At 38.7% G+C, this 27,321-nt stretch overlaps 1 protein-coding gene across 2 annotated transcripts; it reads left to right on the plus strand.

Moving 5' to 3' along the window:
* The first annotated feature begins 2,780 nt into the window (after nt 1–2,780).
* On the plus strand, nt 2,781–26,763 carry SQLE (squalene epoxidase). 2 transcript variants are annotated; one of them, XM_024251224.3, is made up of 11 exons: nt 2,781–4,067; nt 7,608–7,860; nt 9,947–10,127; nt 11,754–11,850; nt 13,330–13,443; nt 13,529–13,700; nt 15,895–15,990; nt 22,449–22,591; nt 23,022–23,118; nt 25,261–25,348; nt 26,233–26,763. In XM_024251224.3, exons 1-11 carry the CDS (start codon nt 3,777–3,779, stop codon nt 26,423–26,425), a joined length of 1,725 nt encoding a protein of 574 aa, XP_024106992.3. In that variant the 5' UTR covers nt 2,781–3,776; the 3' UTR covers nt 26,426–26,763. The 2 variants fall into 2 exon arrangements, with proteins under 2 accessions (XP_024106992.3, XP_063582513.1); XM_063726443.1 differs by having other exon boundaries at nt 2,804–3,007.
* Nucleotides 26,764–27,321: the final 558 nt, after the last annotated feature.

The following is a 27,321-nucleotide window of genomic DNA, read 5'->3' on the forward strand; positions in this document are numbered from 1 at the left end:
TGATCCCGGGAGGCGGAGGTTGCAGTGAGTGGAGATCAGGCCACTGCACTCCAGCCTGGGTGAAAGAGCAAGACTCCATCTCCAAAAAAAAAAAAAAAAAAAAGTAGTGTCTCCCTAAAAGTGTTGTCAGGAAGCCAAAACGAGCTAATAGGTGAAAAGTATTTAGAACGCTACCCGTACTATATGTGTGATCTCTTGTACGAAAGTATTTCTCATGTACCTACTTGATAGCATTATGGCTTTCTGCCAGTAAGCAGCTGATTTTGTCTCACATTTCATTGCTTTCGCTTCAGGTCTCAATGACAGATTTCTGTTTTTGAATAAATGAACCATGGCAAGATTCAAAAATATTTAAGCAATGCTTGTATAACATTTAATTCAGTTGAGAAGATATAGGCATTCAGAGTATGCTCTGCGGTAGGTATTACAAGTGCTCTTTTTGCCCCAAATTCAGAAGTGGATCTTGAACTGCCTAAAGGATTGAGACCTTTAGACAGGTCTCAGGTAAGAATGACTTTGTGAAGATAAAAACATATGAAGAAAGTTGCTTTCCAGAGATTAAAAAATTATCTACTTAATAAGAAAAATTCCTTTTATGATAATCTTGAGTACAGAGTAAGCAGGTAACAACCATCCTGGTGATAACTGTATTCCCATCTGTAAGAGTCAGTTGGCCGGGCTTGGTGGTTCATGACTGGAATCCTAGCACTTTGGAAGGCTCAGGTGGGCGGATCACTTGACGTCAGCAGTTTGAGACCAGCCTCGCCAACATGGCGAAACACTGTCTCTACTAAAAATACAAAAATTAGCCGGCATGGTGGCACGCACTTCTAGTCCCAGTTACCCTGGAGGCTAAGGCTGGAGAATCGCTTGAAGCTAGGAGGCAGAGGTTGCAGTGAGCTGAGATTGCACCACTGCACTCCAGCCTGGGCCACAGAGCGAGACTCTGTCACAAAAATAAAATAAAATTTAAAAATAATAAAAGAGTCAGCTGCTCCTCTATTGTTTTAACAAAACAGAACTCACAGATACCAATAAGCAGTTTATTGAAGAATTCTCTTCAGGAAATGATTTCCCATACATTGAACTGATTCTCTTTTCTTGAGTCCTTTTAAATTTGATGTCAGTTCAGACAGCCAAACTTACTGGTAACAGTGAGGAATATTGTAGAGGAAAGAATAAAAGTCTTGGAAAGCAAGGCAGTTATTGATAATTATGCATATTGGAGAACCACAAGATTTGGAGACCAGGACTTTGACTTTTGGTTTCATTTAACCTCTTTTTCATTTTCCTTATTTTAAAAATCAAAGTTGTTTTGAGGGTCAAATGAATGCCTGTGCGGGTGTTTTAATAAATAATTATTTTATTAGCAGATAAAACATAATATCGGGGGTGAAAAGTTATGAGAGGTGCCATGTTTTTTTAAACCCTGCCAAGTATCTGATGTAGAATTGCAAAGGATGTTAGACTTCATGAAGAAATTGCCTTCTCCTCACAGAGGCAGAGTGACTTGTAACATCTCTAAAAGGTCACAAGCTGGTTAGCGGTAGCCGGAATCTAGGTCTCCTAACTCTAGTTGCCTAGTCTTGCCTTTATACGCCAGTGTCGTTCATCATTCATTAAATACATGTTATGGAAGATAAATTAAGGGCAGAGCATTGTGCTAGGTGCTGTGGGTGATCTTATCAGACACAGATCCTTCCCTTAGGGAATCTAGAGATTAAAAAGTATGAATAAACAGTTATGTGACTTGGTGAAGGTCAATGGCGATTTGGTGGAAGAGGTGACAATGCAGCCACACTCCAAAAGGCAGAAGGGATTTACACCTATTATCATAGGGGTTAAAGAAGGCAGTCCAGAGTTAAGAAACAGGATGAGCAAAGACACTGAGGTCTTAAGCCTCAATAAATTTTAGGTAAGTTTCATCGTAGTATAATAAGGGCTGTCTCACTCCGAGACTTTTGCACACTTTTGCTCCCTCGGACTGCTTGTCCTGGACACCGTGTAACCTCCCCCTGGGCGCCTCACCAGACTCCTCCAGACCGAGGGAAGGACCACCTCTTGTTTCCATGGCTCCCTCTCTAACCACCCCCTTCTCAGGACACCTATGACACCTATGACTATTTGACTTCTTTGCCTCCGAGCCCCCACCCCCACGTTTCTGGTCTTGAGAGAACAGGGGCTAGGCGCATCCGTGTATCTCTAGCCTGAACACCTGGAGCGTCCTCTCCTTTTCTTCTTAAGGCAAACGCCTACTCATTCTTCCAGCTTCAGCTGGAATGTCCGGCTCTCCACGCACTCATGGCCCTCCCTTCCTCCCTCTCCACATACACAGGGCAGGGAAGCTGTGTCTGATTCCTCTTTCGGACTCCGGGGACTGACACATCATAAGCGCTCAATAAGTGCTAGCGGAATGAATGGAAACGTTCCGACCTGAGGCAGCGGATCACCCCAGGCTTCTCAAGGCGAGCACACCTCAGTTCAGGGAGGGTGCAGAAGCTGGGGCTGCTGCGATGAACCAACCCCGACCCCGACGCCGATCCGGGCCCGGGAGCGCCTCCTAGGCGATCCCTGGCCCCACCCACGCCGAAGCCGGCCCGCGCCCATCCCCACGCCCCAACCCACACCACGCAACATCGCCCTAGCGCCTTTCGGGGCGTCGCCGCGCAGGTTGCGCCGAATCCGATTGGCCAAACGCGGCATAGCGCCATCTCGGCTTACCGCGCGGTGCGCGCCCTCATTGGCCGGCGGCGGCAGGAGCAGGGGTGGGGGGCGGGGCCAGCACGCGGGGCGCGCGGGACGAGCGGACTCGCGCCTGAGCCCCGCCCCCGGTCCCTGGTCTGGGCCGAGCCCGCCCAGGAGGCTGAGACGCGTGGGGCCTGGGGTGGAGCGGGGGCGCGCGACGGTTACTCTGGTTACTGGGGCCGCGCCGCGCTGGGGAGAGCCGCCGCCCACGAGGGATGCTGGTGAGGCCGTCGGGAGCGGCCGCCGCCGCCGTCTGAGGGAGGTACTCTGGAAACCGCCTTTCATCGGTGGGGAAGTGCAGTCGCGGTGGGCGGGTCTGGGGGCCAGCTAAGCGGGAGGCCTGTAAGTCGCGAGGTCGGGGCTGCACTGCCCTGGAGCCGTACTCTTGAGTCCGAGGCCATCTTTTGTTGGAGAAGGCGTCGGCGTCGGCGCAGGCGTTTTCCCGAGGTTGAGCTGTACAGTGTCTCCGTCCGCGGAAAAAGAAGCCTCTGAGCCCGCGCCGGCCCGCAGCCCCCGTGCCTTCCGGCCGCTGCTCGCCATCGCTGTCGCCAGAGGCGAGGCCACGTTTCCCCCAGTGCCGAGGTGTTTTTGTGACCCTCGCTCCACTCCCATTCCCTTCTGAAAGGGCACCTGCTGTTGGTGAGAAAAGAAATTATAGCACGAAGAGCCAGTATCAGAAGAGTATCCATCACCCGCAGCAACCGCTCAGGGAACACCATCAAAAAAGAAAAAAAGGGAATATCTGGATTGCTTGGGCGAGGAGGAGCGAGTCTGCTCGGGAGCTGTTGCAGCAGGCGATTTTTAAATACTGCTTTCTACGTCCTATACAACTTGGCTTCACATACTTTTACACTAACTTTATATGATTTTTAAAAACTGGTCTAATCGGACTTCTCGTCCTGGGACACTGTTTACTGGAGTCTGGCCGGCTCCCCGTGCTCCTCTTGGTACCTCATTTTGGGGAGAACCTTAAACCCACCCGAGCAGAGAATCTCCGCCTTGACCGGTGCCACCAAAGAAGCCTTGGAACCATGTGGACTTTTCTGGGCATTGCCACTTTCACCTATTTTTATAAGAAGTTCGGGGACTTCATCACTTTGGCCAACAGGGAGGTCCTGTTGTGCGTGCTGGTGTTCCTCTCGCTGGGCCTGGTGCTCTCCTACCGCTGTCGCCACCGAAACGGGGGTCTCCTCGGGCGCCAGCAGAGTGGCTCCCAGTTCGCCCTCTTCTCGGATATTCTCTCAGGCCTGCCTTTCATTGGCTTCTTCTGGGCCAAGGCCCCCCCTGAATCAGAAAATAAGGAGCAGCTCGAGGCCAGGAGGGTAGGTTGATTTCAAAGCGGGCAGATGAATGAGTGTCTTATTTAGGAGTAGGATTGGGTTCACTCAAATATAAGTTTTATTTGAATTGCAAAAGGCGGCAGGTTAGATGCGTGTATACATTCTCATGTATTTTTTATTTTAAACTCTTTGCTGTGCCTTGGTTACATCTTTGACCTTCTTAAGAATGAGTGAAAACATTTTCATTTAGCATTGGTTGAGCCTCAGATGGAGGTTGGATATTTGATTATGAAAGATGGAACGAAATGTTAGAATTTCATTTTGAAGGAGGAGAACAACCACTTTCCATGATGAAAAAGTTTTAAAAAAATTCTTGGGTAAGGATTGGATTTGTGCCTGAGGAAGAAAGAAACTTGCTGCGGGTAAGTCCACTGCTTGTAAGAAGTGACAGCTGACTGGGGAAAGTGACAGAACAGTTTGAAAAGCAGGCAGGAGAATGCTCAACATTTTCAGGCATTGGGCTCAAAGTCCTCCTCCCCCGAGTATTGGAGCATTGAGTAAATGCTTGTAGTAATGTCCTAACATAAAGGCCAGGTCTTCAAATAAGGGTGTAGTTGGGATTCCTGCAAAGGGAGCAGAGGCGTCCACTGGGAGAAGACGAGGAGGAAGAGTTTAGGCCAGATCATTTAGGGCATGTTGGCAATGAGTGTATGGGCTTTCTCCCAAGAGTTCTCCCAAGAGCACTGGAGGATTTTAAGTATGGGAGTAACTTTATTTGGTGTTTACTTTTTAAAAAATTTTTGTTTTTTGGGACAAAGTCTCGCTCTGTCGCCCGGGCTGGAATGCAGTGGCGTGATCTCGGCTCACTGCAACCTCCGCCTCCCTGGTTCAAGCGATTCTCGTGCCTCAGCCTCCCAAGTAGCTGGGATTACAGGTGCACGCCACCACTCCTGGCTAATTTTTTTTTTTTTTTTGTATTTTTGTGGAGACAGGATTTCACCATGTTGGCCAGGCTGGTCTCGGACTCCTGACCTTAAGTGATCCGCCTGCCTCAGCCTCCCAAAGTGCTGAGATTACAGACGTGAGCCACCGCGCCCGGCCTGACTTTTACCTTTTAAAAAGAACATTGCAGTTGCTGTATGGAGAATGGATTGTAGGCGTACAAGAATGGAAGCAGGGCTATCAGGCAAGAGACTATAGCAGTAAACCCACACTTGCTTTTTAAATTTTTGCGCCACCATTTCTGGATGTGAGATCTTTGGCAAATTGCTTAATTTCTGTGAGAATCTGTTACCTCTTCCATTAGACGGGAATGGTAACCACCCTTGCTGGTAGTTAATACCTAGTCTAAAACCGCCTGATAATAGTAGCTGTTAATATTAGCCTAGAGGTAATACACATCTCTTACGATGAGCCTTATGAGTAGCGCTGAGTTCAGTGACATGGTGCGTGGGTTTGAGGAATGGGAAAGGAGGGAGACAGAATCCTTAATGTTTAATTTGAACTCTTTCGTATTGTGGTCTGAAATAATTTCCCTTAAAGTCACTGGGCTCTAGTTCAGGTGGCTGGAATGCTGTTCCTGTTTTCATGCTGTGTAGAGAAATTTTGGAGTAGGAAAATTGGGTTACCAGCAATCAATATTGGTTCCATTTTGTGAACGCTCCAGGCTTTCTCTTTATTTTTTTGTGAACCAGGGAATTGTTAGATTGTCATCTATTGAATACTAAGTTCCCATTAGTGCTTACTCTACTGATCAGGCTCTGCAAGGCCTGTTTTCCTCCAGAGCTCTCCTTTCAGGGTGTGTGTGTGTGTGTGTGTGTGTGTATAAAACAGGAAAAACTTAATGAAGACGCACATTTTTGGTTAAGATGACAAAAGGGGCTTGTCCTGCCCCCTACAGTAATTTAAATATAGTCAGTTCTGGCCATTAAGACATACTAATGGGAAGAGTGGAATATTGAGATCTTCTCATAGTAAAGGACAGAAAAGTATTTTTCTAAGAGAAATTAAAAAAAAAAATAGACAAATTCCCAGTCCTCTATAGAGGTAAAAGAATGCTGGGTGGATAAGAGAAATTAAAAAAAAAAATAGACAAATTCCCAGTCCACTATAGAGGTAAAAGAATGCTGGGTGGATATTAGAATCACAGAGTAAAGTTCTAAAGGATTTTAGGCTTCGTCTTCCTTTTTGCTTGATTTTTTTTAAAAAACCCCTTCAAATGGCATTTAGTCTTACCTTAATCATTAAAGTCAGAGAACTCAAGGAAGGTGGTTCCTTGCAATTCTGTATCTGAAATGTATTCAAATGTGTGAATCCACCTACCAAGAAGAAATACTACAAAATTGAATTGTTCATTTTAAAAAGCCAGTGTGCACTATTGTTCTTAGTGGTCATGAATCTCTCAAAACAAGACTTTGCATCTTTTTATGATCAAAGTTAAAGTTTTGCTGTCAGTTCAGCCAGTGATAGGTTTAATGTTTTTCCTTGTTCGTTTTTTGGGGACCAACTGTTTGACTAGGATCTCTTAGAGTATCAGGATGGGGAAAAAGGAGGGATAAATTAAATATGTGCTTATATGTCAAGGACCAAAATTGTAAACAAGTCAAATCTAAGGGTCGGTATGAGTTATTTGTTCTCTTGTAGTTTTGTTTATTTAGATAATCTTCAGTTAATAGATCGGTAGGCAGGATTTGACAATCCTTTTGTCATATAAAAGTGATATTAAATTAAGATAGATTTTTGGAATGAAAATCCAGAAAGAGAAAATAAAGATGAATAATGAAAATATCTAAGGCCGCGCGCGGTGGCTCACACCTGTAATCCCAGCACTTTGGGAGGCTGAGGCAGGCGGATCACCTGAGGTCGGGAGTTCAAGACCAGCCTGACCAACATGGAGAAACCCAGTCTCTACTAAAAATACAAAATTAGCCAGGCAGGGTTGCACATGCCTATAATCCCAGCTACTCGGGAGGCTGAGGCGGGAGAATCGCTTGAATCCAGGAGGCGGAGGTTGTAGTGATCCGAGATTGCACCATTGCACTCCAGCCTGGGCAACAAGAGCGAAACTCCATCTCAAACAAACAAACAAACAAACAAAAAAAAAAACAAAAGAAAACGTCTAAAAGGTGCTGAATAGTTTGTAACATGAAGTCAAATCAGAAGTTGTAAGTGATCTGCATCTTGTCGATTCCCAGGATATATTTGAAGAATTTAGTTATTAATGATACAGTTTGCCTTATAATAAGTCTTTGAAGCCCCTTATGAACATTTATTATATTCGGCCCAGTGTAGATTTCTAAATATGTCTGTATAACATTTTCCAAATATCACGTTTAGAAAACAATACGTATTTAATTTTATTGGGATAATATGACACACTTTTATTTAACAAATATTTTGATATCATTGATTTTTATATATTATCTAGATTTTAAAATGTAACAATTTGTTTGGTTTGATAATATTTAGTATCTAGCTTTAGCCTAGGATGCAAAAGTCCAGTGTGTCCACATAGCAGTAGCATGATTTGAATCTAACAAATTTGGATACATAGTTTACCTTTTTTTTTTTTTTTTTAAACAGCGCAGAAAAGGAACCAATATTTCAGAAACAAGCTTAATAGGAGCAGCTGCCTGTACATCAACATCTTCTCAGAATGACCCGGAAGTTATCATCGTGGGAGCTGGCGTGCTTGGCTCTGCTTTGGCAGCCGTGCTTTCCAGAGATGGAAGAAAGGTGACAGTCATCGAGAGAGACTTAAAAGAGCCTGACAGAATAGTTGGAGAATTCCTGCAGCCGGGTGGTTATCATGTTCTCAAAGACCTTGGTCTTGGAGGTAGGTTCATATTGATTTTCAGGAGAGTTACGTGGTATAAACAAGCACTCTTCATTTAGACCATCCTATGACCAGTAAGGAGATATTCCATTTTATTTTCATTTATAAAATTTTCTATACTCATTTACCAACAAATTTGCATGAAAATGAGAGCAAAGGATAAAATAAGCATTTAATAGTATGATTAGATGTGAATTAGACTTAATGAGATATAATAAAATGGCCAAAAGATTGTAATGGTCAAAATTAAGGACTGGAAAATCCCAGAATGAGGGCATTAAATTTTGTGAAAGGCGAAGGGAACTGTCATTTATAGAGGGTATGTTGTATACTTGTTACAGTGTTATTACGTAGAATCTTTTATTTAAGCACCATTCATCCCTTCAACCAGTGCTTTTTAAGCACTGACTATTCATTTAGGAAATATTTATGCACTGTCTACTTTGTGTGGGGATGGGGTGGTGGGGTGGGGTGGGGTGGGGAAGGTGGGAGAGAGACAAAGAAGCAAGCCCTCCCCTGTCTTTTTTTCCCAAGGGCACTAATCCTATCATGAGAGTCTACCCTCATGACCTAATCACCTCCTAAAGGCTCCATCTCCAAATATCATCACATTGGGGATTAGAGTTTTAGCTTAGGAATTTTGGGAGGACACAGACATCCAGTCAATACCATATTTGAACATTTTATGTCACTAATATATATACTAGAGTCCACTTTTTCACTTGACAGAAACATATTTCCAATACTGTTAACCATTCTTTATCATTATCATTTTAAGCCCAAACAGTTGTTTTTCAGTTGACTTCATAATGTACTTCACTTTTCAAACTTAGATGAATGTTTAGGTTATTTTCAGTTATCCTTTTTTAGGTAACACTATAGTGAACCTATTCTTGCATGTAACTTTAAAGATTATTAAATATTATATCTTTAGGATGAATTTCTTACATGGATTTCCAAGAGTAAGATTATTACATTGAAGGATGCTAATTTCTTCATGGTTCTTGATAATTATTGTTATATTTTCTAAAATATAATATTAGTTCATAGTATCACCAGTAATATATGAATTTATCAGTTTTATCATAATTTCATCAGTGATTTTGATGGTGTCCTATTTCAATTTTTACTTAATTTTTTTTTATCATTTGAACATTTTTTCTGATTTGTTCTGTTTCTATATTGCTTTATATGAATCATCCATACATGTTTTTGTCCATTACTATTGGCATCATAATATTTTTCCAGTGGTTTTTAATGAGTAAATTTTATTATATATACACGTATTAGTCTTTTGTTCTATTTCATATGTCTTTCCCAAAGTATTGTTTTAGTTTTTATTTTTAAAATTTTTTAACTTTCTGATTTTCGGTTGGCACTTTAAAAATGTTATATTTTCTATTGAAAGTTTTTTATTTTTCAACTGCTTTTGCTGCTTTAGATTTAAGAAAGCAATTTTTACATGATTCTGATGAATTCAGTGTTTTGTTTGCTGCCATTTACATTATTTGATGTACTAAAAAGTTCTTTGTGGTTTGTCCTGAGTCAATTTTGATGGATAGTATGTAATCATCAACAGCTGGGGGATAACTCTACCCTTTCCATTTGGTTTGGAAAATCTACTTTTTCATATATTCAGTCATTATATATAAATTGGGGGTTTTTTTTGAGTTTCCATACCTGGTTTTATTTTCTTTTTATTTCCTTTTGGTGACAAATCTACATATTCATACATTGAAAGAAGTGTTAAGAAGTACTGAATGTGTTCCTATATCTTTATGGCAGAACAGGTTTACTCAGGAGAGGATTATGGTTTATTTCGTGTTGCATTTTCTTTCTGAAGTGAAGTGGAATTACAGACCTGAAATAGTTATGTTGTTATCTTTAAATGATATTACAGATTTGCTAAGACTCTCATTGACTTCCAGAAGCATCACGGTTTCTAAAATAGTTACATTAGTTTTGTTCAGTTCTCCAGATTTGAAGGCAGAGACTCATTTTTGATGTGTGTGTGTACTCTTTGGTTCTTAGTTTAACGCTGCGTGTGTTAACAGAATTGATTGTTTTGAACTCGATTGCTTTGCAGATACAGTGGAAGGTCTTGATGCCCAGATTGTAAATGGTTACATGATTCATGATCAGGAAAGCAAATCAGAGGTTCAGATTCCTTACCCCCTGTCAGAAAACAATCAAGTGCAGAGTGGAAGAGCTTTCCATCATGGAAGATTCATCATGAGTCTCCGGAAAGCAGCTATGGCAGAGCCCAAGTAAGACCACAGTTTCAAATATATAACTACTAAAGAATCAATACATTTAAATTTGACCTTTGTACAAATAAGATTTTATAAATTTTAATGAATTTTTGGGGCATAGTCTAGAACATATGTATATTAAAATAAACAGAAGAGTATTAGATATTCAGTGCTTTTGTTAAGAATATCATATAGAGAATTTTCCTTTGACATGGAACTATGAAGAGTTCTCCTTTGACTAAATGAAAATTACATAATTTTTATGTGATTGGAATTTAGAGGATATATTTGTAACTAAGGCATAAGTCCATTTGTGCACATTTTGGAGTTTGGGTTTGTGGTTATGATACTTTCTATTAGAAGTTAGGATACAAAACTGCAAGGAGAAATCCCTGTTTCATTCTCACTAAAGACCCAGTCTGTTAGGACTGGCTTCTTCTCTTGTTTATTAACTTACATTTACCAGTAACCTTTAAAACACTAATTGAAGAAGTTTTAAGCGTGAGAACCCTCATGAGACTGACACAGACTAAAGTATTGACAAAGCAAGTGAAGAAGTAAGTGGACTTATCCTTCGGACTAAAAAGACTTGATATCCATGGAAGAAGAGTATGTTCACTGTATGAAAATGGAAAAATCGGCCAGGTGCGGTGGCTCATGCCTGTAATCCCAGCACTTTGGGAGGCTGAGGTGGGCAGATCACGAGGTCAGGAGTTCGAGACCAGCCTGGCCAATATGGTGAAATCCCGTCTCTACTAAAAATAAAAAAATATTAGCCAGGCATGGTAGCACGCACCTGCAGTCCCAGCTACTTGGGAGGCTGAGGCAGGAGAATTGCTTGAACCCAGGAGGTGGAGGTTGCAGTGAGCCAAGATAGCGCCACTGCACTCCAGCCTGGGTGACAGAGCGAGACTCCGTCTCAAAAAAAGAAAATGGAAAAATACTCCCAAATATAAAGATTATAAAAATTACCTGTGATCTTTCTGACTAGAAATAATTACTCTTTTTTTTTTTTTGAGACTGAGTCTCGCTCTGTCACCTGGGCTGGAGTGCAGTGTTGCAATCTCGGCTCACTGCAACCTCTGCCTCCCGAGTTCAAGCAATTCTCCTGCCTCAGCCTCCCGAGTAGCTGGGATTACAGGCACATGCCACCACGCCTGGCAAATTTTTGTATTTTTAGTAGAGACGGGGTTTCACCATGTTGGCCAGGATGGCCTTGATCTCCTGACCTTGTGATCCGCCCACCTTGGCCTCCCAAAGTGCTGGGATTACAGGTGTGAGCCACCACGCCCGGCCAGAAATAATTACTCTTAACAGTTTGCAGGATGCATTCCAATTCTTGTTTTCCCATCTGTGTATGAACGTATGAGGGTATGTAAAGTTTCTCTGCCTATATTTTATTTTTTAACAAATTAAGATAAAAATCCAATGTTACTTTTTAAGATATTTTTAAAATCATTACATTAGTAATATGTATTAAATGTTGATAAATTAGAAAATAAAAACCACACATTGGACACGTGTTTGCACAGACATGCGTGTCCAGTTTATATGGATAAACTGGAGATAAGGAATTTATGTTTAATTTAAATTGCTGAAATGTGCTGCTTTAGAAATGTATTTTTTTTTTTTATTTTTTAGTGCAAAGTTTATTGAAGGTGTTGTGTTACAGTTATTAGAGGAAGATGATGTTGTGATGGGAGTTCAGTACAAGGATAAAGAGACTGGAGATATCAAGGTGAGAATACCAAATGTCACCTCTTCCTAAGAGATGTTGTTTTTCCTGCTTTTTCACTTACCTCTTTAAAAAAGTAGGCTTACCAGTTTACATGTTGAGTATCTCTTATCTGAAATGCTAGGGATCAGAAGTGTTTCAGATTTTTTATTTTTTTCAGATGTTTGCATTATACTTACCAGTTGAGCACCACTAATCCGAAAATCTGAAATTTGAAATGATCTAATGAGTATTTTTTTTGTCACATTGCTGCTCAAGAAGTTTTGGATTTCAGATTTTTGGATTAGAGATACTCAGCCTGTGTTATTTATCAAATGGACTGAGTTCTTTCTAAGCCCTATGCAACAGGATGGGTTTCAGATTGCAACACATTGTTCTTTAGAGGACCTCAGAATGCTATGCAAAAAGCTTTTTAAACAGAACTAATATGAATAGTTTTTGAAACTGAGTAATATACCTCAGCAGAGAAGCAGAGGGGAACTAGCAGGGGAAAGAAGGCAAGATTCAACATAAAAGAAATGATTCAGACAAAATGAGCAATTTAACTCAGGCAACAGTAAGAGACTCTTTTTAAAAACAAGTTATCCTTTTATTTTATTTTGTTTTATTTTTTGAGACGGAGTTTCACTCTTGTTGCCCAGGCTAGAGTGCAATGGCGCGATCTCGGCTCACTGCAACCTCCACCTCCTGGGTTCAAGCGATTCTCCTGCCTCAGCCTCCTGAGTAGCTGGGATTACAGGCATGCTTCACTGCATCTGGCTAATTTTGTATTTTTAGTAGAGACGGGGTTTCTCCATGGTGGTCAGGCTGCTCTTGGACTTCCAACCTCAGGTGATCTGCCCACCTCAGCATCCCAAAGTGCTGGGATTACAGGCGTGAGCCACCGCACGCAGCCAATTTTTCCTTTTTTTTAAAAAAATTTATCGTAGTTAAAAAACATGTAATTCTGGACTGCTCCCCATAGGGTTACCACCTGTTAGAAATTGTACTCTAATGAAGGTGACTGGAGTGTTTTCTCTGCTCATGTTGTAGTATTATAAATACATGTAGTCATTTGTACAAAAATTCTTCTGAGCCCTAGCTGCTGACTAAAAGCACTATATGAAGTTAGAAAATTTTAGAATGAAAGAATCTGGCTAGTCCCTGGAATTTGTAATGAGATTCACTGCTCTGTGTTACATGCCTGCCTTGTAGTTGTTTCCCCCATTGTCTGTCAAAGTGGAGAGTAATCCCAGATGGTTTGCATGGGAGGGCTACAAAGGGAGATTATCCTCAGGGACTCAGAGGAAGTGTCTAAACAAACACTGCTCATGCGTTATCTGAAGCCCACATAACAGTTTCTTCAATAGTATTATCTTCAACTACTCTCTATAATGCTATCTGATAATATATCTAAATCTCTTCACGCACATTTTTTAAGAATGGCTTTTTTTACTGTGTGTTTCTGACTACTAAACTGAGTAGTCTTCATTTCTGTTATAGGAACTCCATGCTCCATTGACTGTTGTTGCAGATGGGCTTTTCTCCAAGTTCAGGAAAAGCCTGGTCTCCAATAAAGTTTCTGTATCATCTCATTTTGTTGGCTTTCTTATGAAGGTACTGTAAGAGTGTGTTATTGTAATTTCAATAAAAGAAACTTGAAATTTGAAAATTATTAAAACATTTCTTTTTATTTTTTTAGAATGCACCACAGTTTAAAGCAAATCATGCTGAACTTATTTTAGCTAACCCGAGTCCAGTTCTCATCTACCAGATTTCATCCAGTGAAACTCGAGTACTTGTTGACGTTAGAGGAGAAATGCCAAGGAATTTAAGAGAATACATGGTTGAAAAAATTTACCCACAAATACCTGGTAAGAAATAGCATCTTCAGTTCTTACAAAAGCTTTGTCTAAAATAGGCCAGAGATAAGGATGGCAGGTGAAACATTCATCCAGTCAACCAGATATTCTGGAACTGAACTATTTAAACTAGCACATAAAAAAAGCAAAACAAACTCCCAAACTAAAAAAAAGAGTTTCGGGCCGGGCACAGTGGCTCATGCCTGTAATCCCAGCACTTTGGGAGGCTGAGGTGGGCAGATCACCTGAGGTTGGGAGTTCAAGACCAGCCTGACCAGGATGGAGAAACCCTGTCTCTACTAAAAATACAAAATTAGCCGGGTGTGGTGGCGCATGCCTGTAATCCCAGCTACTCAGGAGGCTGAGGCAGAAGAATCGCTTGAACCCGGGAGGCAGAGGTTGCGGTGAGCCGAGATCGCACCATTGCACTCCAGCCTGGGCAACAAGAGCGAAACTCCATCTCAAAAAAAAAAAAGTTTTGATATGTTTTTGTCACATAATAGCATAGTTTTTAGAATAATTGTTTTTATTGGCATATATGGTATTTTTAAAGGTAGTCTCTGGACAGGAATCTGTCTCTGAATTCTTTAAATATCTCTTATACCTAAATATTTTTGTGCTTGGTTTTTGTAGTAATGATAGCTACCATTTCTTGAATGCTTACTATAAAGTGTTTAGCAAACATAATTTCATTTAATCTATGTAACCACTCTGTGAGGTAGGCATTATCATTATTCTCATTTTACAGATGGGAGAACTAAGGTTCAGAGAGATTAGTTAGCTCCTCCAAGTATAAACTATTAGTAATGGCAGAACCAGGGTTGATATCAGGTCTGTCTGGCTCATATGTGCCTGTTTGAACAGACATACCCTGTCCGCAGAATGTGAGAATTGTAAGGGATCTTCAGGATCATGTTAGTTTTGAGTTGAATATAAAAGCTTCATGAGATTTAGATAGATTTGTAAAAACATTAATAAAAATTACTTTTTCACAAATTTAAAGTTTTCATGGTACAGTTTTTAGGATCTTTTTTTGAGAATGGGATGATACAGGAAAGAAAGGTAAAAAAAATTTAAGAATTTTGATAAAATTGAAGGGAAACCCTTATTGTCAATTATGATATGATTAGAGTAATAGGAAACTATTTTTGGTATGAGTACATTTTGTTTAAATATTCTGTTTTTTTCAAGTTATTTTTTAAACTAGGGGAAACCACTTTAGTAACAAATTATTAACAGAAATGAAGTGAAATGAAGTGGGCAAACTTAGATTTTAAATAATGACATTTTCAACGTGTACATGGAAACATTTCAATAAATTTTCATTTAGTTAAGCCACTTTTGAAGCTTTCAGATGGGGAAATTATGAATATTTATGAAAAGGGTCATCCATTACCTGATATTTTTAGCATTTATTTTTCTTTTATTGTAAATATGGTGGTTTTTCTTTTTTTTTCTTTTTTCCAATCCAGAGGTTAATTGGAGTAGAGTGCCCTGAAATTATGGAGAGAAACCATTGGTAGGTTTATATTAATATTAGTTAGATTACCAAGATTCTACTCCTTAATATGAATGGAATAATTTTTAACAGAGGCTTCTTCTGCTTCTCTATTCCCAGATCACACTGGGAATTGTATGACAGTTCATTTTCTATATAAGTAGCACAGAAATTTAAAGCTTGCTTGGAAGTATCTCAGAGATGAGCTGATCCAACCATTTCATTTTTATAGATGAAGAAATTGAAGCTCAGAGGTAGGGCTGGCCTCAAATTCTTTTTCTAGTGTACATACCCTCCTGCTGTTTGTGAATTGGTAGTGTATTTCATCTGATTATTACAAGAATATATTGATTATAATACATTAAATATTAAATATGACAGTAGTCTGTTAACATTTGGAAGAAAGGTAGGTGGTTTTCTCCCTGGTTCATTTCATCTGAATTTGCCTCATTGCTTTTTCATTCAGTTGTATGTATGTTTATATTAATGTTCTTAGATTCCTTAGTCATTCCTTAGCATTAATAGCTAAGTGCTTAATGAATAATTTTATTAATGAAATAATTAGTTCTTGATTTATCACAAGGGATATATGTAACAACCATAACAGATGTATAGCAGGCATTTGTTTATACTTGATAAGAAAATATGTGATACTTTGAAATTGAAGTGTTGTAACCCATTTCTTTGGGTGGGTGGGATTTATTGCAGATCACCTGAAAGAACCATTCTTAGAAGCCACTGACAATTCTCATCTGAGGTCCATGCCAGCAAGCTTCCTTCCTCCTTCATCAGTGAAGAAACGAGGTATTATTTTTTGGGCTTATTTTATAAAGGAATCAGTATTCCAAATGACAAATATATGATTAAATTTATACCGTTACGAATAACATCTGGGACAGATAGTTTGTTACTGTGGATTAGTGCATTATTAATACCAAAATTAGTTTTATGATCTATTTAGTTATTAACATTGAGTGTATAGAAGTACTGTGCTAGTCAGGGAAACAACAGGTAAAAAACTGACCTTGACCTAGAGAAGGCAATTTTCTACTTAGGAATGTAGACAGATAATTTTACAACACTGTTGATAAATTTTGTAATAAAACCCACAGATTCAGTGTCAAGGAGTGTCCAGAGCAGGGAGGAAAGCTTGTGAAATGGGAGGGGTAGTTAGGGAGGATGTTGTTCAGGAAACAGTGGAAACAAAGGACCTTGGACCTGGACGATGAGTGGGAGTTCATGAGGTGGACAGTAAGATGAGGAACTTCTAGGTAGATGGAATAACATTGCCAAGCGATGAGAAATGGTGGCACTTTCAAGGAACTCAAGCAGTTTCCTATGACAGGAGCATAGGGTGGGTGTCAGAGTGGTAGACAGACCATTAACATTTAATCTTACAGACAATGGAAAGCCATTTGAAGTGTTTTCTTGTTACTAACTGTATTGATACGTAATTCACAAATCAGTTTGCCCATTTAAAGTGTGCAGTACAATTATTTTTTTTTAGTATATTCACAGTGTGTGCATCACCACCACAATCAAATTTAGAACATTTTTATCTTGCCCAAAGAAACCCCGTACCCATTGGTATTCACTCCCCATTTCCTCCCAACACTCAGCCCTAGGCTACCCCTAATTTACTTTCTGTGTCTAGATTTGCCTATTTGGGATGTTTCCTAAAGGCATTGTATAGTAAAGCCCTTTGGAACTGGCTTTTCATTTAGCACAATGTTTTTGAGGTTCATTCATGTTGTAGCATGTTTCAGTTCTTCATTTGTTTTTATGGCCAAATAATCTTCCATTGTGTGGCTATATTACATTTTGTTTAGCCATTCATCAATTGATAGATATTTGGGTTGTTTCTACTTTTTGGTTATTACAAGCAATGCTGCTATGAACATCTGTGTGCGAGTTTTTGTGTGGACATATATTTTCATTTTTCTTGGGTATATACCCAAGAGTGGTATTGCTGGATTACATAGTAGTTCATGTTTAACTTTTTGAGGAGCTGCTAGACTTGTTTTCCAAAATAGCTGTCCCAGTTACATTCCTTTCAGCAGTGTGTGAGTTCTAATTTCTCCACATCCTTGTCAGTGAACACTTGTATTATCTTTGTATGCATAGCCATCCTAGTAGGTGTGAACTAGGCCTTTTATCATTGTGCTTTTGATTTGCATTTCTCTCGTAGATAATGATGTTGAACATCTTTTCATATGCATATAGGCCATTTGTTGTTTGGAGAAATGTATATTTAGACTTTGCGTATTTTTTAATTGGGCAGATTTAAAATTTATTGTTGACTTTCAAGAGTCCTTTATATATTTTAGATACAAGTCCCTTATTAGATACGTGATTTGCAAAATTTTTCTCATTCTGTGGGTTTTCTTTCCATTCTTCTTGATGGTTTCCATTGAAGTACAAATGGTTTAAATTTTCATGTTTATTTTTTCTTTTGTTGCTTGTGCTTTCGATGTCATATTTAGGAACGCCTTGTCCAATCTAAGGTCAAAAAGATTTACTCCTATATTTTCTTTTTCTTTTTCTTTTTCTTTTTTTTGAGATGGAGTTTCGCTGTTGTTGCCCAGACTGGAGTGCGATGGTGCGATCTCGGCTCACTGCAACCTCCGCCTCCCAGGTTCAAGCAATTCTCTTGCCTCAGCCTCCTGAGTAGCTGGGATTATAGGTGCTCGCCACTGTGCCCAGCTAATTTTTGTATTTTTAGTAGAGACGGGGTTTCACCATGTTGGCCAGGCTGGTTTCAAACTCCTGACCTCTGGTGATCCACCCACCTCAGCCTCCCAAAGTCCTGGGATTACAGGCACGAGCCACCATGCCTGGCCTGTTACTCCTATATTTTCTTCTAAGAGTTTTATAGTTCTACCTCTTAAATTTAGGTCTTTGATCCATTTTGAGTTAAATTTTGTGTCTGTTGAGAGGAAGGGGTCCAGCTTGATTTGTTTGTGTGTGGATATTCAGTTGTCCCAGTATCATTTGTTGAAAAGACTATTTGTTCCCCAGTGAATTTTCTTGCCATTGTGGTCAAAATTCCCTTGACTAAAAGGTAAGGGTTTCTTTCAACAATATTTTGTAATTTTCAGAGTATAAGTTTTGCATTTCTTTTGTTAAATTTATTCCTAAGTATTTTACCTTTTTTGATACTTTTGTAAATGGAATTTTCTTAAAGAGGCAGTGGCGTGATTAAACTTTTATTTCAGGAATATACTCTTGACATTTTTGTGGAGGATGGTTTGGAGGAAAGTCCAGTAAAACATATACTAAGATTAATTATTCTGTCAATGATGATAAAAGGCCAGAACTGGGATTGTAAAATGAAAGGTAATGAATAAATTTGGGTAATATCTAGGATGTAGAATGTACAAAATGTGATGATTTGGATATTGTAATAAGAGAGTGAAATCTCTTGACGTAAATTCCAGGTTTCTGGCTTAGATAGTTTTGCCGGCCATTTGCTGACATAGGAACAGTAAAAGGAGTTAACTGGGTTTTCTTTCTTTTTTCTTAGTTTGTCTTAAAGGTTTGCTGATTTTATCTTTTCAAAGAACCAACTTTTCCTTTTGTTATCTTTTGTATTTTTTTCATTTCATTTATTTTGGCTCTGATCTTTATTATTTTCTACTAATTTGGCGTTTGGTTTGCTCTTGCTTTTCTGGTTGAGATGCACTGTTAGGTTGTTTATTTGATGTTTTTCTGCTTTTTTGATGTAGGCACTTACTGCTAAAAACTTTCCCTTTAAGTACTGCTTTTGCTGTGTCTCACAGGTTTTATATATTGTCTTTGCACTTTTATTTCTATCAAGAAATTTTTATATTTACTTCTTAATTTCTTCATTGACCCACTGGTCATTCAAGAGCATATGGTTTAATTTCCATGTGTTTGTATAGTCTCCAAAGTTCCTCATAGTACTGATTTCTAGTTTTATTCCATTGTGGTCAGAGAAGATACTTGATGTGATTTCAGTTGTTTTTTGAATTTTTTTAAGCCTTGTTTTGTGGCCTACCCGTGATCTATCCTTGAGAATGATCCATTTGCTGAGGAGAAGAATGTGTATTCTGCAGTTGTTGGATGAAATGTTCTGTGAATATTTGTTAGGTCTGTTTAGCCTGTCGTCCAGTTTAAGTCTGATGTTTCTTTGTTGTTTATCTGTCTGGATGATCTATTCAGTGCTGAAGGTGGGGTGTTGAAGTCTTCAGCCATGATTGTATTGAGGTCTATCTCCTTAGCTCTAATAATATTTCCTTTATATATCTGAGTGCTCTGGTATTGGGTGCATATATAATTGTTACATCCTCTTGCTGAATTGACCCCTTTATCATTATATAATGACCTTCTTTGCCTCTTTTTATAGTTTTTGTCTTGAAATATATTTTACTGATGTAAATATCACTACTGCTCTTTTTTGGTTTCCATTTGCATGGAATATCTTTTTTCATCCCTTCATTTTCAGTCTCTGTGTGTACTTTATAGGTGAAGTATGTTTATTTTAGGCAACAGATCGTTGGTTCTTTTTTTAAATCCATTCAGCCACGTATGCCTTTTGAGTGGAGTTTAGTCCAGCTACATTGAATGTTATTATTGGTAAGTTCATACTATTGCCATTTTGTTTTTGTTTTCTGATTGTTTTGCCGTCTTTTCTTCCTTCCTGTTTCCTTTTTGTGAAGGTAATTTTCTCTGGTAGTATGTTTTAATTTCTTGCTTTTAATTTTTTTGCCTACCTCTTGTAGGCTTTTGATTTGAAATTACCATGAAACTTGCAGATCATATCTAATAACCCATTATTTTAAAATGATGACAACTGATTCCACAAACAAGCAGAGAAAACTAATAAAAACTCTGCACTTTAACTTTATCCTCCTTGCTTTTTAACTTTTGTGAGTTTTGTACCTTCATGTAATTGCTTACTGCTCGTTAATGTCCTTTTCTTTTAGATTGAAGAACTCACTTCGGCATTTCTTGTGGGAAAGTTTGGTGTTGATGAAGTCCCTCGGCTTTTGTTTGTCTGGGAAAGTCTTTATTTCTCCTTCATGTTTGAAGGATATTTTCACTGGATATACTATCGTAGGATAAAAATTCTTTTCCTTCAGCACTTTCAGTGTGTCTTGCCGCTCTCTCCTGGCCTGTAAGATTTCCACTAAGTCTGCTGCCAGACATACTAGAGCTCCATTGTTTGTTGTTTCCTTTCTCTTGTTGCTCTTAGGATCTTTTCTATATCCTTGACCTTTGGGAGTCTGATTATTAAATGGCTTGAACTAGTCTTGTTTGGATTAAATCAATCACCAATCCTTGCTTGGTGTTCTGTAGCCTTGTGCTTGAATATTGATATCTTTCTGTAGATTTGGGTAAGTTCTCTGTTATTCTTTCTTCGAATAAACTTTCTACCCTCATCTTTCTATCTCCTTTTAAAGGCCAAGAACTTAGATTTGCTCTTTTGAAGCTATTTTCTAGATCTTGTAGGTGTGCCTCATTCTTGATTATTCTTTTTTCTTTTGTCTCCTCTGTGTATTTTCAAATAGCCTGTTTTCAAGCTTACTAATTCTTTCTTCTGCTTGATCAGTTCTACTGTTGAGATTCTGCCATGTTCTTCAGTAAGTTAATTGAATTTTTTATCTCCAGAATTTCTGCTTGTTTCTTTTAAATTATTTCAGTTGTTTTGTTAAACTTATCTGATAGCATTCTGAGTTCCTTCTCTGTGTTGTCTTGAATTTTGTTGAGCTTCTCCAAAACAGCTATTTTGAATTCTCTGAAAGCTCACATCTCTGTTACATTGGGATTGGTCACTGGTGCCTTATTTATTATTGTTAATTTAGTGAGTTCATGTTTTCCTGGATGGTTTTGATGACTGTGGATGTTCACCAATGTCTGGGCATTGATGAGTTAGGTATTGTGGTCTTCGGAGTCTGGGCTTGTTTGTACCTATCCTTCTTGGGAACGCTTTCGAAGTATTCAAAGGGAAGTGAGTGTTGTGATCTAAGTCTTTGTTCATAGCAGCCGTATCTGTATTAGGGGGCACCCCAAGCCCAGTAACATTGTGACCCTTGCAGACTTGTAGAGGTACCACCTTGGTGGTCTTGGGTAATATCTGGGAGAATTCCCTGGATTACCAGGAAAAGAATTCTTGGTTCTCTTCCCTTACTTTCCCCCAAACAAAGAGAGTCTGTCCTTCTGTGCTGAGCTGCCTGGAGCTAGGGGGGATGGGTGACACAAGTATGCCTTTGGCCACCACCACTGGGCGTGTGCCGAGTCAGACCTGAAGCCGGTACAGCACTGGGTATTGGTGAAAGGCTTGTGGGGATGACTGCCTGGTCACCGCTGATGTTCCCTCCAGACTCAAGAGCTCTACAGTCAGCACAAATCCAGCCAGGCTTGTGCCCTTCCCTTGAGGACAGTGAGCTCCTGGGGGCCCAGGACTGGTCCAGAAATGCTGTCTGGGAGCCAGGGCCTGGAGTTGGGAACCTTAGGAACCTACTTGGTGCTCTATTCTACTGCAGCTGAGCTGGCACCCAAACCTCAAGACATATTCCTTCCCACTCTTCCCTCTCCTTTCCTCAAGCAGAAGGAGCCTCTCCCCATGGCCACCAGTGCCCCAGGCCTGCAGTGAGTACTGCCTGGCTGCTGCTGGTGTTCACTCAAGGCTCCAGGGCTCTTCAGTCAGCTGGTGGTGAATGCCGCCAGACCTGGGTCTCTCTCTTCAGGACAATGGGCTCCCGTCTCACCCAGGATGGATCCAAAAATGCTGTCCAGGTGCCAAGACCTGGAATCAGGGACCCCAGGAACCCACTTGGTGCTCTGTCTCACTGGCCAAGCTGGTACCCAGGCTGACTTTTGGTTCTTATGAAGGTGCTTTCCTGTGTGGGAGGGGGATGATTGCCAGAGGACTTGCTTTGTATACCTGGATACCTGTAGATTCTTTTTATTTTCTTCATATTTTAAGGAGGCCTTATAAATGTATTGCCATTATTGGACTTGTCATTAGGTTTGTACATGAGCTTCATGAGGGCAGAGTCCACACTCTTGTTATTACTGTATCCCCAGTGCCTGGCCACTTATTAGGTACCCAATATTGATTCAAACAACTGTTGAATTTTTGCCTCAGCAAATTTTAATCATGATTTGTTTCCATGTATTTTCACATTTTTCTTATTATTAGCTTACATCAGTAATCTTTATACATTGAGTTGTCCTTTTCTCTTTGTTTTGTCTCAAGGGATGCGCTAAGATAAAATCTTCCTTACCTCTCTTCATAGGTGTTCTTCTTTTGGGAGATGCATATAATATGAGGCATCCACTTACTGGTGGAGGAATGACTGTTGCTTTTAAAGATATAAAACTATGGAGAAAACTGCTAAAGGGTATCCCTGACCTTTATGATGATGCAGCTATTTTCGAGGTAAGATCAATTATTTTGACAAAAATGTCTCAAAATGGATTTATTTCTGGGGGTTAAGAACAGTGGGGCTCTGATGGGGAGATCTGTACTAAGGAACCTGATGCTTTATAATAGCTCTTAGGCATCTTGCTTAGGCTTAAAGAACCTGACTTGCAATCTGTGAATCTTAGAGAATTTCTAAATTTGAATATTATGTAACACTTGATTGCTATGGGCCACTTAGCTCATAGTGGTTGTAAATTTAGCTTCAGTGTCATATAACCGATTGCTCTGAAGGTGATTTTTTTTTTTTTTTTGTAAATGATAAACATAAGGCAATATTACTTGCAGATAGTCCTTAGAAGGATAAGTATCAGTTTGAGGGAATTATAAACATCAGTTTGTGCTTTTTTATCCTTACCATATAATAAATGAGCTATTTCTTTCTTAGGCCAAAAAATCATTTTACTGGGCAAGAAAAACATCTCATTCCTTTGTCGTGAATATCCTTGCTCAGGCTCTTTATGAATTATTTTCTGCCACAGATGGTAAGTGTAGACACTTTTTAGTGAATATTACTCAATTGCAAATTTTTAGCACAGGAAAGGAATAAACAAGTTAGTGATTTGTCCAGAAGTAAAAATGTTACCTGAGTTTGCTAACTCCCAAGTTGGTGGTTTTTTAAAAATTCCATTTTGAGCAATAGTTGTAGTTTTAGTTTTAGTTTGGAAGGCAGTGGAATTTCCTTAGACAATATTAATAGCAATGCCTCAGTAACATATTCATTATTTTGAATTCCTCTGGTGCAGACTAGATCATGCTTGTCCCCACACACAAAAGATTGTGATGGAAGGTGTTTTTGGCCATGTATTAAAAGGCAATGTAGTCTTTTTCTTCCTAACATTAGTTTCAATTTCTTTTTAAAGTAGTATTTTATAAAATGAATACAAGCTGTTAATCTTGTCCCTGTTGAAAAGCACAAGTAACAGTGCATTCACCCTTTACTTATTTGGACTATTTTGGTGCTTTTGTTTCTGTTTCCATATTATAGAGAGGTCATGGTCAATGTATAGATTAGAGAAAACACAGCTTAGCAGAAGCAGTGTTAGAAGTGGAGGAAAATGATTCATGCCTGTAATGATTCATTACAGGTGAAATGATTCATGCCTGTAATCCCAGCACTTTAGGAGGCCAAGGCTGGAGGATCGCTTAAAGCCAGGAGTTTCACACCAACCTGGACAAGAAAGCAAGACCCCATCTCTACAAAAAATTAAAAAATTAGCAAGGCATGGTGGCGTGTGCCTGTAGTCCCAGCTATTTGGGAGGCAGAGGTGGGAGGATCACTTAGGGCCAGGGGTTTGAGGCTACAGTGAGCTATATACAGTGAGCTATATACAGTGAGCTAAATACAGTGAGCTGTATGAAGTGCCACTGTACTCAGCCTGGGCAACAGAGTGAGACTCCAGCTTCTAAAACAAACAAACAAAAAATTAAAAGAAATGGAGGAGAAAAGGCAACTGTGCCACCTCCTCACCACAGCAGTGTACACATCAGTTTAATAGTAGGTTAATGAAACTAGGCTTTTCAGTTTTCAAGAATAAATACTGACTCAAATGCCACTACTCTAGTATATTTGCTACATAGTTATTTGTATGATCTGACTGAGGCCCTAGTGATAAGTGCTGTCGTTATAATTACAAAAGATGATACAATAAAAGTGCTTTCTGTAGCTCCTATAACCATTAACTCTTCCTAAGGAGGAAAAACAAAAAATCCCACCAATCTCACTGGTTGTGATTTTTCCAAACAAATTTCTCTGCTAAATTGGCATAGAGGTTAAAATGGCTGGTTGGGCAAATGAAAGTAACTAAGTTTAGGGTTTTGGGCAAATAAAAAGAAAATAACTAAGTTTAGAGTTTTGGGCAAATAAAAAGAACTAAATTTAGAGTTTTCCTGAGCTCCCTTTTCTAAGCTTTTCTAACTTCTTGAGTTCTTAACATGATGAATTTAAATCTACCAACAAAACAACATTTTTTAAAAGTTACAAGATTGGAGGAGGAAAGACCTTTATTGGAGCAAAAGTTTACCTGTTGCATCCTTTACTTTTTAAAATCTGTTGTAAAGAAAAATCTGGGCATATCTGAACAGAACATTGATTCTAAATGGTTAAAAAGGTTATCAATTGATTACACTACATTGTGAGGGTTTTATGAGTTACTTCGAAAGGTATTAAAAACTTTATAGATATAAGAAATTATTATTTATCGCTACTCACAGCTCTTTTCACTTGATAATTTACTGCTTAGTTAGAGATACTGGTTGGACATCTTAGAGACTGGGAATTTGGTTTCTAGAATTGTGTTAAAAAGAGCTTCCAAAGTTTTGCATCACTTAATGAATTAACAGCAAAATCAAGGAAGTACCTTTTAAACAACTCTTCCAAGACCTAAATATTAGTAGTTATTTACTAACAGAAAAAAGTTTATTCATATTTTTATTACTCTCCATAATGCTGATTATGGAATTTAAAAATTGATGATTATGGAATTTAAAAATTGTTGAAATTCTAGGACTAGATATTGAAAAATTATCTGCAAGATGTAGCGTTTATTTCTCATTTTTTCTGATATATCATTAGTATCCTACATAAGTGTGTACACATATTTGATTATTTTACAATTTTATTTTAGATTCCCTGCATCAACTAAGAAAAGCCTGTTTTCTTTATTTCAAACTTGGTGGTGAATGTGTTGCGGGTCCTGTTGGGCTGCTTTCTGTGTAAGTTGTGATGGCACAGAGGATACAAATCTACCAGATTTTCTTATGACTGTTCAGTTGATGAATTACTGCAAATCTTTCTTCCTTACACATTTTGGTATTTTATTAACTATTAGTATCCCAATAAGAAGATGGCCCAAAGAAATGAAGAAATGCAATATTTAGTACTGTTTTCTTTCTAGGGAACAGCAGTTAAAGGTGGTGGTAGAGGAAGCTATAACCCTTGATTAAAATAGAAGCTTGTTTTTTGCCTATGGATTTATCCATATGTTCTGGTCTGTGGGAGCCAGGAATAATTGAGAAATTTTAATTTAAGAATTAGTTTCATTGAAGTACAGGGACTTATACAACCCAGTATTAGTTTTGAGCATACAGACATATGTGGAACTATTCTTGGAAAGTCTACAAAGTGAAATCTATTGAGTTATTTCTCATTTGCAAAGTGATCCTTTGAGTCATTTCTTATTAATCTATAATCTGAATGTTAATATTGGTATTTTTAAAAGCCCTACATCCCAACAGACCAGGCCATCTAGGTATTTCAGCGTGGCGTCTCAGGATGAATAAACAAAACAGCTAAAAATATATGACTTTTGTAAACTAGAGTTATAGGAGTTACTAGCTTCTCTGAAAGGGACATATTCTAAGTATTTTTTCTTAAAAAAAAAAAAGGGGGGGGGGTGTTGCCCCTGCCATCAAACCTAACATGCAGACATATTTGTAAAGTCCTCTAAAATGTAGAATGTTTGATGCAGAATTATGATGCTTGGGTAAAAAAAAAAAAGTAGGATGTTTGTTGAGCTTCGTAGATTATATGTAATTGGAACCGTTGGAGTAAATTTTAGTTTCTGAGTCTTACCAATATGTATTTTTTTCTATTACAGATTGTCTCCTAACCCTCTAGTTTTAATCGGACACTTCTTTGCTGTTGCAATCTATGCCGTGTATTTTTGCTTTAAGTCAGAACCTTGGATTACAAAACCTCGAGCCCTTCTCAGTAGTGGTGCTGTATTGTACAAAGCGTGTTCTGTAATATTTCCTCTAATTTACTCAGAAATGAAGTATATGGTTCATTAAGCTTGAAGGGGAACCATTTGTGAATGAATATTTGGAACTTACCAAGTCCTAAGAGACTTTTGGAAGAGGATGTATATAGCATAGTACCACACCACTTATAAAGTGGAAACTCTTGGACCAAGATTTGGATTAATTTGTTTTTGAAGTTTTTTGTATATAAATATGTAAATACATGCTTTAATTTGCAATTTAAAATGAAGGGGTTAAATAAGTTAGACATTTAAAAGAAATGATTATTACCATAAATTAGTGCTAATACTGAGGAGAACTACAGTTTTTCTTTTGAATTTAGTATTTGAGATGAGTTGTTGGGACATGCAAATAAAATGAAGAATGAACTTTCGTGTCTTTTTGTTTCTTGTTGTGGGCTCGTTTACATAGCTTCATGATAATGAAAAAGAAAATCCAAGTGGGATGAAAAGTGCAGAGGGAAACCTGTTCTATTAAATAACCGGGGAAGTTGCCTTAATGTCTTGACCTTGATTTCTTCATCTATCCAGTGAAGCAATTTGATAAGGTTATTTTCTTTTAAAAAAATTACTTATTTATTTTAATTTTGGGGCTGTGACTCAGATTTGAACCAAAAGGTTCTTTGCTGAGTTCTCTGAAAATATCAGATTCTGACAGGAAAGGCAATCTAGGACTTTATAAAAGTTCCACTGTATAACAACATTTATAAAGCGGCCCAGGATGACATCAAGAAACAGTGAGTGAACAAATAAGAACTTGTAATACCTGGCATAATACCTTAAAATCCGTAAGGATTTACTGAGTTTATCTACAGTAAATTTGAAGAGACTATGGATGTTCAAAGGGTATCATAAAAGTTCAGTAAATCTACAGATACCACGAAAGTAAATTGTTATTTCTGAAAGAGCAGTAAAATATAACCTGGC

This window comes from Pongo abelii, chromosome 7, assembly GCF_028885655.2.
Source record: "Pongo abelii isolate AG06213 chromosome 7, NHGRI_mPonAbe1-v2.0_pri, whole genome shotgun sequence".
NCBI classification, from domain to species: Eukaryota; Metazoa; Chordata; class Mammalia; order Primates; family Hominidae; genus Pongo; species Pongo abelii.

What these genes read in the sequence shown, in the direction of transcription:
- SQLE (XM_024251224.3), top strand. Translation starts at nt 3,777, where the DNA reads ATGTGGACTTTTCTGGGCATTGCCACTTTCACCTATTTTTATAAGAAG. An exon ending in GCAGCTATGGCAGAGCCCAA is followed by an intron (nt 10,128 to 11,753) that starts GTAAGACCACAG and finishes TTTATTTTTTAG; the next exon opens with TGCAAAGTTTATTGAAGGTG. An exon ending in TTGTTGGCTTTCTTATGAAG is followed by an intron (nt 13,444 to 13,528) that starts GTACTGTAAGAG and finishes TTATTTTTTTAG; the next exon opens with AATGCACCACAGTTTAAAGC.